At 43.8% G+C, this 14,461-nt stretch overlaps 1 protein-coding gene across 4 annotated transcripts in view; it reads left to right on the forward strand.

Moving 5' to 3' along the window:
- EFR3B (EFR3 homolog B) overlaps window positions 1-14,461 on the forward strand; it is a 361,102-nt gene that overhangs the window by 339,053 nt on the left and 7,588 nt on the right. For all 4 annotated transcript variants that reach the window (XM_073624871.1, XM_073624872.1, XM_073624870.1 and 1 more), the window contains 3 exons: window positions 3,087-3,135; window positions 9,766-9,872; window positions 13,040-13,089. In XM_073624871.1, coding sequence (XP_073480972.1) covers window positions 3,087-3,135; window positions 9,766-9,872; window positions 13,040-13,089 — 206 coding nt within the window. The remainder of the gene's footprint in view (window positions 1-3,086; window positions 3,136-9,765; window positions 9,873-13,039; window positions 13,090-14,461) is intronic.

A 14,461-nucleotide genomic window follows, 5' to 3' on the forward strand; every position in this document is an offset into this window, starting at 1 on the left:
GTGCCCATAAAGGCTGACCATTAGTGCTACATAACAGTGCCCATCAGTGCTGCATATTAGAGCCTCCTCATCAGTGCAGCCTCATCTGTGCACATCAGTGAAGGAGAAAACGTGCTTATTTACTAAATGTTATAACAGAAACAAAGAAAAACTTTTTCTCAATTTTTTTTTTTTAGCAAAAAAAAAAAAAACCCAGTGGTGATTAAATACCACTAAAAGAAGGCGCTATCTGTCTAAAAAAAAATGGTAAAAATATTGTTTGGGTACAGCGTAGCATGACGCACAATTGTCATTCAGAGTGTGACAGCACTGAAAATTGGCCTGGGCAGGAAGGGGGTGAAAGTGTCCTGTACTGAAGTGGTTAAAGCAATATTAAACCCAAATCTAAAAATGTATTATATTGCAGCTTACCAATCATTAGATGTGCTGGCTGCATCAGTTTTAATTTTTTAGTCTTTTTCCCTCTGTTTTCACCTAGTGATCTGGCCAGTAACACACCTACTGTATTGGAGCACCCCCACTCTGGATAAGGGCAAACAGGGGGCACCTTCTGGACAGCAGCATTGTCGGTCTGGGGGAAGGGGAGTGTTAGATGTACGAGGAGATTTAAATACAATAACAAACTGAAGAAAAACTCCAGCTAACACTTTATAAGCAGTCACATCAAACAGTTCTTTTTCCTTTTGGGATAAAGATGACCATTATAAGCACCCCGTCAGTGGTAAATGCTTTGTCATCTAGTGCCCGGCACCCCCAAATTGGCTTCCACTGTGAATAATCGCAGGCGGAAGTGCAGAATCATGTATGTATATATATGTGTATGTGTATGTATATATATGTGTGTGTATATATATACACACACACAGTGGGGACGGAAAGTATTCAGACCCCCTTAAATTTTTCACTCTTTGTTATATTGCAGCCATTTGCTAAAATCATTTAAGTTCATTTTTTTTCCTCATTAATGTACACACAGCACCCCATATTGACAGAAAAACACAGAATTGTTGACATTTTTACAGATTTATTAAAAAAGAAAAACTGAAATATCACATGGTCCTAAGTATTCAGACCCTTTGCTCAGTATTTAGTATAAGCACCCTTTTGATCTAATACAGTCATGAGTCTTTTTGGGAAAGATGCAACAAGTTTTTCACACCTGGATTTGGGGATCCTCTGCCATTCCTCCTTGCAGATCCTCTCCAGTTCTGTCAGGTTGGATGGTAAACGTTAGTGGACAGCCATTTTTAGGTCTCTCCAGAGATGCTCAATTGGGTCTAAGTCAGGGCTCAGCTGGGCCATTCAAGAACAGTCACAGAGTTGTTGTGAAGCCACTCCTTCGTTATTTCAGCTGTGTGCTTAGGATCATTGTCTTGTTGGAAGGTAAACCTTCGGCCCAGTCTGAGGTCCTGAGCACTCTGGAGAAGGTCTTCGTCCAGGATATCCCTGTACTTGGCCGCAATTATCTTTCCCTCGATTGCAACCAGTCATCATGTCCCTGCAGCTGAAAAACACCCCCACAGCATGATGCTGCCACCACCATGCTTCACTGTTGGGACTGTATTGGACAGGTGATGAGCAGTGCCTGGTTTTCTCCACACATACCGCTTAGAATTAAGGCCAAAAAGTTCTATCTTGGTCTCATCAGACCAGAGAATCTTATTTCTCACCATCTTGAAGTCCTTCAAGTGTTTTTTAGCAAACTCCATGCGGGCTTTCATGTGTCTTGCACTGAGGAGAGGCTTCCGTTGGGCCACTCTGCGATAAAGCCCCGACTGGTGGAGGGCTACAGTGATGGTTGACTTTCTACAACTTTCTCCCATCTCCCCACTGCAGTGATCTTTGGGTTCTTCTTTACCTCTCTCACCAAGGCTCTTCTCCGCCGATAGCTCAGTTTGGCCAGACGGCCAGCTGTAGGAAGGATTCTGATCGTCCCAAACGTCTTCCATTTAAGGATTATGGAGGCCACTGTGCTCTTAGGAACCTTAAGTGCAGCAGAAATTTTTTTGTAACCTTGGCCAGATCTGTGCCTTGCCACAATTCTGTCTCTGAACTCTTCAGGCAGTTCCTTTGACCTCATGATTCTCATTTGCTCTGACATGCACTGTGAGCTGTAAGGTCTTATATAGACAGGTGTGTGGCTTTCCTAATCAAGTACAATCAGTATAATCAAACACAGCTGGACTCAAATGAAGGTGTAGAACCATCTCAAGGATGATCAGAAGAAATGGACAGCACCTGAGTTAAATATATGAGTGTCACAGCAAAGGGTCTGAATACTTAGGACCATGTGATATTTTAGTTTTTCTTTTTTAATAAATCTGCAAAAATGTCAATATATATATGTATGTGTGTGTGTATGTGTGTGTGTGTGTGTATATATATATATATATATATATATATATATATATATATATATAGCAGTGTATCTGCTACCGTATAGGGCAGTCCAGAAGTGGTTAAATCAAACTTATCTCTGATCCTGTAAGGCATTGCCCACCAGAACAGGTGTTTCTATTGGGAAAGTTCCCCTTTATTCCTATTCGGGTATCAGACCTCAAAATTGCGAATTTTTCCTATACTTTCCTGTTCCAATAAAATGGTCATCAGGACAATTAGAGGAGTGGGTCTCACCAGCAGAGACAAAAATTGGGCTGTAGGCAGGTCAAAGATTATGCGATTTTCTGCAACCACAGGTTGCAGGAAAGAAAGTTACTTGATTCCCCATCAACACCGACAGCTCCCTCCCATAAAGCTAGTGTGTTCTCCTGGTGAGGGGCGTGGGGAGCCGCCCCTGCCAGGAGAACACAATTATTGTTGCTAGTGGCTATAGCCACTGGCAGAAATTGCATGATAGAAATCCGACATGCTGTTGCCCATAGATGGATCGAATCTTGACTGGTCCCTGCTGAGCTGGCCGAGATTTGAACCATCTATAGTTGGCTTTAGATACACTACATTTTTTTTTTCATCAAATTTTTACTTTACATGGTTTTATTCTGCAGGTATGTTTTCTCACTAAGAGATTCTCGTACTGTTGCTTTTTCTTTTAACCATAGTGAAGTATTTTTGTTTTCTCTCATCAGAAAGCTCCAGCAGAAGAGATAACCTTTGAGACATTGAAAAACGCAATAGGTGAGTGAACCAACGTATTGGCATTGTTGTTTAGTTTTTTGGGTTTTTTTGCATTTTTTTTTTTTTTTTGAATACATATGAATCTGACTGTGCTGACTATACTTAGTGGTATAGTAGTGGTGCTTAACAGGTTTGCCCTAAGTGAGACAGGCTGCTGAATTTGTGTACATCTAGCAGACTCTGACAGAGAAATTTTTGCACCGTCCACCCATTATGACAGACTTCTTATTTTTGAAGTTTTATTATGGGTGCAATCTAAGCATTGAAAATGTAGATAGAACAGCTACCGTCACCGACCCAGATTGCATCGGTTGGTGACGTTTTTTAGAGGCAGTGCCACCAGGTGACGTCACCAGATGGCCCCGCCCCTTACCTATATAAGAACTGTCAAACGGCGGAGCAGATAGTATGCGGTTAGCCTTCATCGTGGGCTTTTTTTGAAACGGTGGTGTGGCAGGCGTCATGATTGAGGGACATCGGGGGAAATTGTCAAAATCTGTGTGTGTTTTTATTTCTTTTTGACACTTTGTTGGTGAATGGGTAGGGGTACTATGTACCCCATACTCATTCACATGGGTGGGCAGGATCTGGAGGCCCTCTTGTTAAAGACCCCCACAGCCCAGGGTTGTCAGGAAGAGGCCCTTGTCCCCATCAATATGGGGACAAGGTGCTTTGGGGTGGCAGACTACCTTGCCGCAGAGCACCTCCCCATGTTGAGGACATGTGGCCTGGTGTGGTTCGGGGGGGGGGGGCTCGCTCGTCGCCCCCCCCTTTCCTGACCTGCAGGGCTGCATGCTCGGATAAGGGTCTGGTATGGATTTTTTAATACCAGGCCAAAGGGCTTGGTATGGATTGGAGGGACCCCCACGCCGTTTTGTTTAACATTTTTTTTTTTTTTTTAGAAATGGTGGGGCAGTACCTGGACCCCCATAATTTTTTTTTTTATGGCCAATAATATTTATGGCCTTCAAAATGGGCACTTTTGATTTTTCAAGTTCGGGTCCCATAGACATTAACTACTTCTGGACTGCCCACCGCACATATACTGCGGCAGGGTGGTCCGGCTGCGTGAAACAACGTACCTGTACGTTGTTCGCGCTTTCTGACCTGGGGTGCGCTCCGCCAGCGACGAAAAGAGAGAGATCAGTGTTCCTGATTAGTACACATCACAGATCTCTCTCTTCCTCTGTGACAGAGAAGAGGCCATCATGATCACGGCCGCCGAACCCGTTGATTGCGTCCAGTCACAGCAGGAGGCAATCAGCGGGTCCGGCAGCCGCGATAGCCGCCAGCCACCCACGATCGTTTGGGGGAATGACAGGCAAGGCAAGGCAGACCGTCATTCTGTCACAGAGGAAGTGAGAGATCTGTGATTCCTACTAATCAGGAACACCGATCTCTCTCCTCCTCTAGTGTCAACATCCCCCACACAATTAGAAAGCACACATAGGGAACACATTTAACCCTTTGATTGCCCCATCTCCCACTCTTCACAATCTCGCGTTACTCATGTCATCAATTTTTGGCAGTACCTATATTTGTGAGCAACTATTTTCAAGAATGAAGCACACGAAGGGCAAAATTAGAACCAAAATATCTGATGAGCACATTGAAAAAAAATGCTACACCATCCATCCAACAAGATATTGATGCGTTAGTTTATCGAAAACAGTGTCAAATATCGCACTAGTTTTAGGTTGTCCTCTTTTACTTTTTATAATAAAAAATATTACAGAAAAAGTTGTATTACTCAGATAGGTACATTATCTATATCAGTGATTGTTAACTTGTGATCTGCCAGACTTTTTCTGCTCATCAGCTCTCCTTATTGTTGTACCGTGTACACACTTTTCTACCAGACTGGTTCGACGGAACGAATTCGTCGGACAATCCGACCGTGTGTGGGCTTCATCGGACCTGCAGCGGACTTTTTCGGTCGAAAATCAGATGGACTTTAGATTTGGAACATGTTTGTCTGTGTTGCCCGAGACAATTCCTCTTCTTCCAATGAGGCCCAGGAAACGGCCTTAACGTGTAGAATGCAGATTTTTCTTATGCGAAAGGCATAGATCCAAGACATTATTTCAGCAATTTAAGGTGCCTGCTTGCATATCGTTTAAAGTACGCAAATTCACAGGATCAGATGTTACGCCAAAGGTTAGGCAGAAAAGGTGACAGGACCTGCAACCCGTGCTGCTGTAGTTCCAATGGGGGATGAGGAGGCACTGTGGCCTTGTCATTTTGGGTGCTTCAGCAGGAGGAGAGTGCCAAAAAGACAGGACCTGCTACCCATGCTGCTGTAGTTCTCATGGGGAGGGGGCACTTTGGCCTTGTCACCTAGGGCGCTTCAGCGGGAGAAGGGTGCCAAAAAGAGAGGACCTGCTGCCTGTGCTGCTTTAGTTCTCATGGGGATGGAGCACTTTGGCCTTATCACCTTGGGCGCTTCAGCAGGAGGAGAGTGCCAAAAAGACAGGACATGCTGCTGTAGTTCTCATGGAGGATGGTGATGGGGCACTTTGGCCCTGTCACCTTGGGCGCTTTAGCAGGAGGAGAGTGGCAAAATGACAGGACCTGCAACCCGTGCTGCTGAAGTAGGATCTTGCAGTAGGTGCAGAGAGAGTATAATCAAAGTGCTATATGGTAGGACTTTACAGTTACTGATTAATAAAAATGTTTAAAATGTTTCAAACTAGATAATTTTGAACATGAATGCACAAAATACCCCGGTAAAGTTTTTAATTTTATATTATAAAAAACACAGCAATAGATTGTTGTAATTTTCACTTATAATTAATGAATAGGCTTGGGTACTCCATATACTGCATTGCTGTGGAGAATCCAGTAGAGGGCACTTGATGCAGTTTTTCCTTTTGTTCCTTGCCTGTTAGTGGATTCTGTATAGAATTATATGGAGGATCAGAGGCGATAACAACAATAGCTTAGCCGAAACCTAAACTTTTCCTATTACAGTGTTCTACTAAAGAGATAAGATCTTCCTGCATAGGTTTCATACTGCAGTAAATACCCAGTGGTGATAAAAGCTTGCTCCACTTCACCCACAATGCACAAATCTAAAGTTGCCATCTAAAAATGGGGAAAATTTATTTGGTTTACTGTATCTAATTGATTCTTCTTTCATCTTCCATTACAGTCTTATTCTTGTCACATTAGTCGTTCTTTATTTTGTTTGGTTTTTTTTCAGTATTGTAACGAGCTGTGAAATACTCAGTGACCACTTCATTGCTATGTCTGTGTAGTACAGCTGAGCCCCATTTTTTCACCTTCTTTTTTGGCCTGAATTCTTTCTGGCATGTATTCAACAAGGCGTGGGGAGTCTAGTCTTACACAGACTTGATAGTGATCTAGCAATTCATTGTGGTTTTTCTTTATACAATCTAACCTTCCAATCTTACCCTATCCCAGAGCCTTCATCTGACCCTGTCACCAGTCTGCATTATCCCAGGACCTTCATCGTCCCTGTCACCAATCTACCTCATCCCAGGACCTTCATTGTCCCCTACCACTAATCTACCACATGACAGAATCTTCATCTGACCATGTCATCAATATTACTTCATCCCAGAGCCTTCATCTTCCCATACCACCAATCTCATCTAATCTCAGAGCCTTCATTTTCCCATGTTACCAATCTTATCTCATCCCAAAGTCTTCCTCTGACCCTATCACCAATATACTTCATCCCAGAGACTTCACCTCTTTCACCAATCTTACCCCATCTCAGAGCTTTCATCTTTACCCGCCACCAATCTACCTCTTCTTAGAGCCTTCATCTGACCCTGCCACTAATCTTCCTCTTCCCAGAGCCTTAATCTGATCCTGTCACCAATCTACCTCTTCCCAGGGGCTTCATCTAACCCTGCCACCAATCTACCTCTTCCCAGAGCCTAATCTGATCTTGTCACCAATCTACCTCTTCCCAGGGCCTTCATCTGAACCTGCCACCAATCTACCTCTTCCCAGAGCCTTCATCTGACCCTGACACCAGTCTACCTCTTCCCAGAGCCTTCATCTGACCCTGCCACCAGTCTACCTCTTCCCAGAGCCTTCATCTGACCCTGCCACCAGTCTACCTCTTCCCAGAGCCTTCATCTGACCCTGCCACCAGTCTACCTCTTCCCAGAGCCTTCATATGACCCTGTCACTAATCTTACCTCATCCCAGAGCCTCTATATGACCATATGATCATGTCATCAATATTACCTTATCTACTAGCCTTCATCTGACCCTGTCACCAATCTTACCCCATCCCAGAGCCTTCATCTGACCCTGTCACCAGTCTACATCATCCAAGAACCTTTATCATCTGATCTTGTCATCAATATTACCTTATCTACTAGCCTTCATCTGACCCTGCCATCAATTCACCTCCTCCTAGCCCTTCATCTTCCCATATCACCAATCTACCTCATCACAGTGCCTTCATCTTCCAATATCACCAATCTTATATCATTCCAGAGCCTTCATCTTCCTATGTCACCAATCTCACCTCATCACAGAGCCTTCACTTTCCCATTTTAGCAATCTTATCTTAACCCCTGAAGCCTTCATCTTCACCTGTCACCAATCTACCTCTTCCAAAAATCTTCATCTGACCATGTCATTAATCTAACCTCACCCCAGGGCCTTCATCTGAGGCTGTCACCAGTCTACATCATTCAAGAAACTTCATCATCACTGTCACCAGTCAACCTCATCTCAGGGCCTTCATCTGACCCTGTCACCAGTATACTTCATCCCAGAACCTTCACCTCTTTCACCATCCCAGAGCCTTCATCTTTCCTGTCGCCAATCTACCTATTCCCAGAGCCTTCATCTGACCCTATCATCAATCTACCTCATCCTAGAGACTTTATCTGACCCTGTCACTAATCTTACCTCATCCCAGAGGCTTCAGCTGACCATCTGATCATGTCATCAATATTACCTTATCCACAAGCCTTCATCTGACCCTGTCATCAATCTTACCTCATCCCAGAGCCTTCATCTGACCATCTCATCATGTCATCGATATTACCTTATCCACGAGCCTTCATCTGAACCTATCACCAATCTTACCTCCTCCCAGAACCTTTATCTGACCATGTCGCTAATCTTGCCTCCTATCAGAATCTTCATTAAACCTTGTTACCAGTCTGCCTTACCTCAGAGCCGTCATCTGACCCTTTCACCAATATTAGGTAATCTCAGAACCTTTATCTAACTCTGTCACCCAGATATTGCAGAACAATTCTCCTGCGCTTGGGTGCTAGGCCTATAGGTGTGTGGTGCAGTCAACCCTTTATGTTGTATGGAATGTCACTGGTCTTGCTGCCCTCCTCAGAACAATGGGTGTCCTTGGAGCTGAAACATATAGAAAAGAAGGGAGGGCGCACCGACCTTGTGCATTACCAAAAATAATTTTAATAAAGGTAGAGAGCAATGATTATACTCACATAAAATTGTTGTATACAAGCTTATCAATGCAACAGCAATAGAAGCAGTATCTCTAGAGTCTGATACTGGAACCGGAGATGTTTGGAGGACCAGACGGTATTGCAGGGGGGCTTGTGTGTTTCGAGGGAGGACCCTCTTCCTCAGAGCCAAAGCCCTGACATGAGTGGTACTCTCATATTTTTTTTTCAGAGATTCCATACTACACACAAGTGTTGTAAATATAAAAAAAGACTAGTTGTTCCTCTCTGGCATTACTCATTATTAAGGTGTTTTTGCCCACACATCTGCCCTTGGCTGGATGCTTCTGTTTTTCTCACTATTCTTTGTTGTGTATGACAATCCCCAAAGGTTACCAATTTCTGTCATGCTGCAAACACCAATAACCATTAGCACCAACACTCTTTCTATAATCAGAATCCTGCAAAGTGTGATCTACTGTTGAAACTGTGCCTGAAAAAGCCAGGCAGAGGACAAATGACCAGTCATTAGCATTGCTCATGGTCTCCCCTGCAGCTGATTTTTTTCCCCATTACTGACTTACCATGATTTGTTCTGCACTGTGTCTCTGCATGAAAGGGGCCTTCTTGATAGAGGAGCAGGTTTTTGCTTCCCCCCTGATCACTGGTGATCTGATGGCGAGGATCAAGAAGCAGCAGGAGAGGTAGAGGAAGAGCAGATCCACAGAAAGAATAAAGCAGAATCAGGGATATTTTAGCACTTCAGGTTCTTAGGTACAGCTTCCTCTCCAGCAAGGGGAACAGTGATCAGCACAATAATGACATCACCAAATTTCATTACAAATTTGGCAAGACTAGCAGTCAGAGGCAGCAGTGTCTCAGATAATCTCATAATGCAAATATACAGCTATGAGGTTACAAAACAGGAGTACATAGGCACGTTTAACTCTTCTATATATTGCCTACAGGAGAGCAGATCTTTTTAGGTTCCCTCTAATTTACATGTCCTCTCAATTCTAACATTCAGTCAAATGGCAACTGAACATATTTCTCATTGTTTGCATGTTTCATGTATTGAGTTGCAGCTACATCAGTAGCTGCTTGCTGTACATAATAAAGTCACCACTGAGCAAGGTACCAAAAATAAAACCTGCTTTGCCATCTTTCTTTTTTTCAGTCCTCTTAACAAACCCTAATCACTGTGTTTTACTGCTTGCAGTGGACAGTGTGGCCGTGGAAGAGCGAGAGCGCGAGCGAAGGCGGCAGGTGGTTGAGAAGTTCCAGAAGGCTCCTTTTGAGGAAATCGCTGCTCATTGTGGGGCCAGGGTAAGACTCAAAAAATGCAAACCTTAAAGCCTGGTACACACGGTAAGTGAGCAGGTTGCGAGGAGGTCTCTGTACTAACTATTCGATGTTAGCACAGCGATCTCCCAGCTGTGCTATTATGTTCTGACAGGGGGACCACCCCCCTGCCAGAATGCCAGAACAGACCTGTCAGCGCTCGCAGCCACTAACTAAGAGAACAATTGGATGCCTGGTTTTCCAGCATGCTAGTTTGACAGAAGCGGATCGGCTTCTGTCAAACAAGAACCTGTACACATGGACGAAATGTCAGCCGGTATCTGCTGTCATGGCTAATTTTGGTCAATATTTGGACCGTGTGTACGGGGGCTTCAGTCTTTAGAAAAAGCAGAAGGAAATGTGAAAAGATGTAAGGATGATCTCTGGGGTCCATAGAAAGGGGCTAATTTGTCTCACCAAAAACTACCTATGCAGCTAAGGGGCCCCTATTAATAAAAAGCTTTGAATAGAGTTCGATAATACCCTTGCTATAGGTGTATGCCATTTACGTACCTCCAGAAGCCTGGCTGACTCCCAGAGATGGCATCATCCCATCCTGCCTTATTGCGATTACGTTGCTAAGACACTCCCAGCTGGTATTGTTTAGCCCCACCATCACAGGAGTGAGCTTTCAAACCCCCACGCATGTGTTACTCCTCTGTTGCAGCATTGTTGAGCTCAGAGCTACTGTGATGGGGACGAGAGAGCACATGCGAGGGTGTTTGAATCAGAGAAAGAACTTACTACTGTGATGATGGGGGTGAGTAGTGATTGCTGTGAGTGTCTTAGCAACAAGATGATGTTGTCTATGGGAGTTTTCCAGCTAGGCCTCTGGAGTAATGTAAATAGCTTACACCTATTCAACTATGGTCAAAGCTATATGGTTTGTTTCTATCTACAGCTGCCTCTTAGTTGCATGGGCAGTTTATTTTTTGGTAAAGGTGAACTAAACCCTTTAAGCTTCAGATGGGGCAGAAATATGCCAGAATAACGAACATCTAAAGCTTAAAATTAATAATGCATCTGCTTCCTTCCTTCAGTTCATATAAACGTGTCTCCAATTAGGTGCGTAAACATTGACAATGGTATAAAGCACATTGTTAAGAGTGCAAATTAAAATAATATATATACCATTACTATCAGTGATTAGATCATACAAATAAATGCTACTGACTGTTTTACAGCAATCATAACCCCTTTTCTTTTTATTTTCCACATTAGCAAAGAAAATGTTGGGAAAGGCTCGGTGGGAGCATTTAGGGGGATTAACTGCTCGACAATGCATTTCTTGTTTACAAATAACATCTCCTTTCAATTTTTGAGCCTCATTCCACATTGTTCTACGCTTAAACGGACTGTTAAGACATTTAACATTAAGAGACACTATTTTAACAATCATATTGGAACTTAAAAGTAGATAATTAAACTATTAGGCTCCTGAGAGGGCCAATAGGCATTATGAAGGGATGCTTGGTGTCCAAATAGTAACAACAGATTGTGAGTCCCATTAAGAAACAGCCAGGGACGATACTGGTCTATAGTGAGGAAAGTCATATTGTTCCATGCACATGTACCATAAGACCCTTTTCACACTGGGGCGCTTTTCAAGCGTTTTAGCACTAAAAATAGCGCCTGTAAAGCGCCTGAAAAGAGCCTCTCAATCCACCCCAGTGTGAAAGCCCGAGTGCTTTCACACTGGGGCGGTGCGCTTGCAGGATGAGAAAAAAAGTCGTGCAAGCAGCATCTTTGGGGTGGTGGGGGAGAGGTGTATACACCTCTCCTCCACCACCCCTGCCCATTGAAATGAATAGGCAGCGTTGACGCATCTCCCACAACACAGGCGCTATTAACCCTTTATTTGGCCGCTAGCAGGGGGTTAAATGCTAGCGGCCTAAAAGCGCCGTTATAACAGCGGTAAAGCACCGCTAAAACTAGCAGCGCTTTACCGCTAGCGCCCGCAATGCCCCAGTGTGAAAGGGGTCTATGGGAGGTATAAAAAGACTGTAAGGGCTTTTAGTAATCGGTAGTTAGTAAATGGCCCAAAATAAAAAAGTGTAGCAAGACTTCAGATCATTAGGGGGAAGCGACATATGCTAGCTTTGTGGTATGAAGTTAAAGTGCCATCATATATAGAAAAGTACACATATCATATATAGAAAAGTACTGCATAGTGGATTCCATTGATCTCTGGAGCTTAAAGAGTTTATCTTGAGTAAGGCACTGTGGGTAGAGCAAGGTAATAAAAACTTTAAGAATGAAACAACTCCGGATTCCAGTCCGGTCTTACGTGCAGCAACAGCTGGTTTCCTGGTAGGGGCTGGAGGATTGGACCTCCACTTGTCTTGAATTGAGTCCAACTAGAGGTAGGAAGGTACATCCCATCCTGGACTAATAACGAAGGGGCTTCTGTAATTAAACCAATCAATAGTCACTTAGGACCACTCCGTTCTCAACTTGTTAGGGCTTCTTCTGCTGTCAGTAGTGGATACTGGTATATAAGTCCAATCTGTGGTGCTAATTATATGTGAAGCAATCCAAAGTGACTTGTGCATTCATAGGACAAATCCTGTGCAAACAGCGTGATGTGACGTCCCTTCAGTTACCCACTCACCAGATCTTCATACCCCTACAGGGGTAGATAGCGTAAAGTGGGGATATATCTGGAACTGTCCTTCTCCTTGGTGTATCGGACCCTGGGATATCCGGACCTTATTCTCCTGCTGGGGTGAACAGCGATAAGCGTGGCTGCAAGCTCCTGGATGGTCGCCTTCTCCGTGGCACCTCAAGACCATGGGATATCCTCCTGTATAAGGAAGAGACGGGCACTCATAATGTAATTCCGTGAAAAGTTTCCAAATCTAATCGATTGGGCCTTGTTGGGTCTTGGTGGCCCTTTGAAGATATTAACGCATGTATGTTAAGGGAAAAGAAAGAATAAAATACATGTTAAGAACAAGAACCAAAAGGAAAGAGAACTAGGGAAGAGGTAGGATGGGAAAAGGATATAATTGGCCGCTCCAAGAAATAAATGACAGCTCTTGCCATCGGCAGTTTTTGGAGGATTTGTATCATTTAGAAATTTTATTGCTTTTTGTTTATTTACTTCTAAACGACCTTTGTTTCTCCTTACATCGGTTCTCTTTATTTTTCAGGCTTCGTTGCTGCAGAGTAAACTAAACCAAATCTTTGAGCTGACAATTCGGTAAGAATCTCACAGATTTTACAGATTGCGAAATAAAACCTTAAAGCTGTATTGCCTATATAAATACCTACCTATATATATAAGGATTTATATTTCTGTCTATCCAATTCTGTCCTGTGTAATGATGGGGGTAGTATGGGGGAGGGGGTCCTGTGTAATGATGGGGGTAATATAGGGGAGGGCTCCTGTGTAATAATGGGGGTAGTCTGGGGGAGGGGTCCTGTGTAATGATGGGAGTAATATAGGGGAGGGCTCCTGTGTAATAATGGGGGTAGTCTGGGGGAGGGGTCCTGTGTAATGATGGGGGTAGTATGAGGGTGGGGTCCTGTGTAATTATGGGGTAGGGGGTCCTGGTCCTGTGTAATAATGGTGATAGTATGAGGGAGGGGTCCTGTGTAATGATGGGGATAGTATGGGGGGGGGGTCCTATGAATTGATGTGAGTAGTATGGGGGAGGGGTCCTGTGTAATCATGGGGGAGGGGGTCCTGTGTAATAATAGGAGTAGTATGGGGAAGGGGTCCTGTGTAATGATGGGAATACTATGTGAGAGGGGTCCTGTGTAATGATGGGAATACTATGTGAGAGGGGTCCTGTGTAATAATGGGGGAGGGGGTCCTGTGTAATAATGGGAGTAGTATTGTTTGATATTTTGGGACGTTGGGGTGGAAAGCAAAATTGCATGTTGGAGGGGAGGGCAAAGAAAGTGTTTTCCCAGGTTCCAATCAATATTAGAGACAGCCCACTACAACTGTCTAAAATATGCAATGAAAGCAAAGGTTTTGTTTAAAGTCCAACTTTGAAAATGTAAAATTATCCCTTGAAATGGAGCTGCTTGTTTTGTCTAGGAGAGAGGAGAAACCGTTCTACTTACCTGATCCTCTGCTCTCCACCAGCAGATGGCGCTGCCCCATGCTCTGGTGATCGACTGTCAATTGACGTCATCACGTACCAATGTATTATGGACCCTGCTTTGGTCTTGATGACATCTGAACCCTAGCTCACTGGAGCATGGGGGAGAAGACACTACGGGGGCCGGTCTAGCTGGGGGGGGGGGGGTTTGGAGGATCAGGTAGGTACATTTCCTATTTTTTTTTTCTTCTACACCAAAACAAGAAATTATTCCTTTCATCTTTCTGATTGGAAAAGAGAGCTTAGGAGTGACCTTATTAGAAAGCTGCTTCTTCTTCATTATCCAGTTATAGCCTTCAACTGCCTGCTTGGCTGCATTTGAGAGCTTACAATTTAATGAGTTATTATGAATTCTGCTTCCAGACTCTTCCACCTTACCAACTGCCATCCCTCTCTGCCAATCCCTTCATTGGCTTCCAATCGCCCAATAAATACAATTAAAAACACTAACAACTTACAAAG

Source organism: Aquarana catesbeiana, linkage group LG04, assembly GCF_042186555.1.
Source record: "Aquarana catesbeiana isolate 2022-GZ linkage group LG04, ASM4218655v1, whole genome shotgun sequence".
Lineage (NCBI taxonomy): Eukaryota > Metazoa > Chordata > Amphibia > Anura > Ranidae > Aquarana > Aquarana catesbeiana.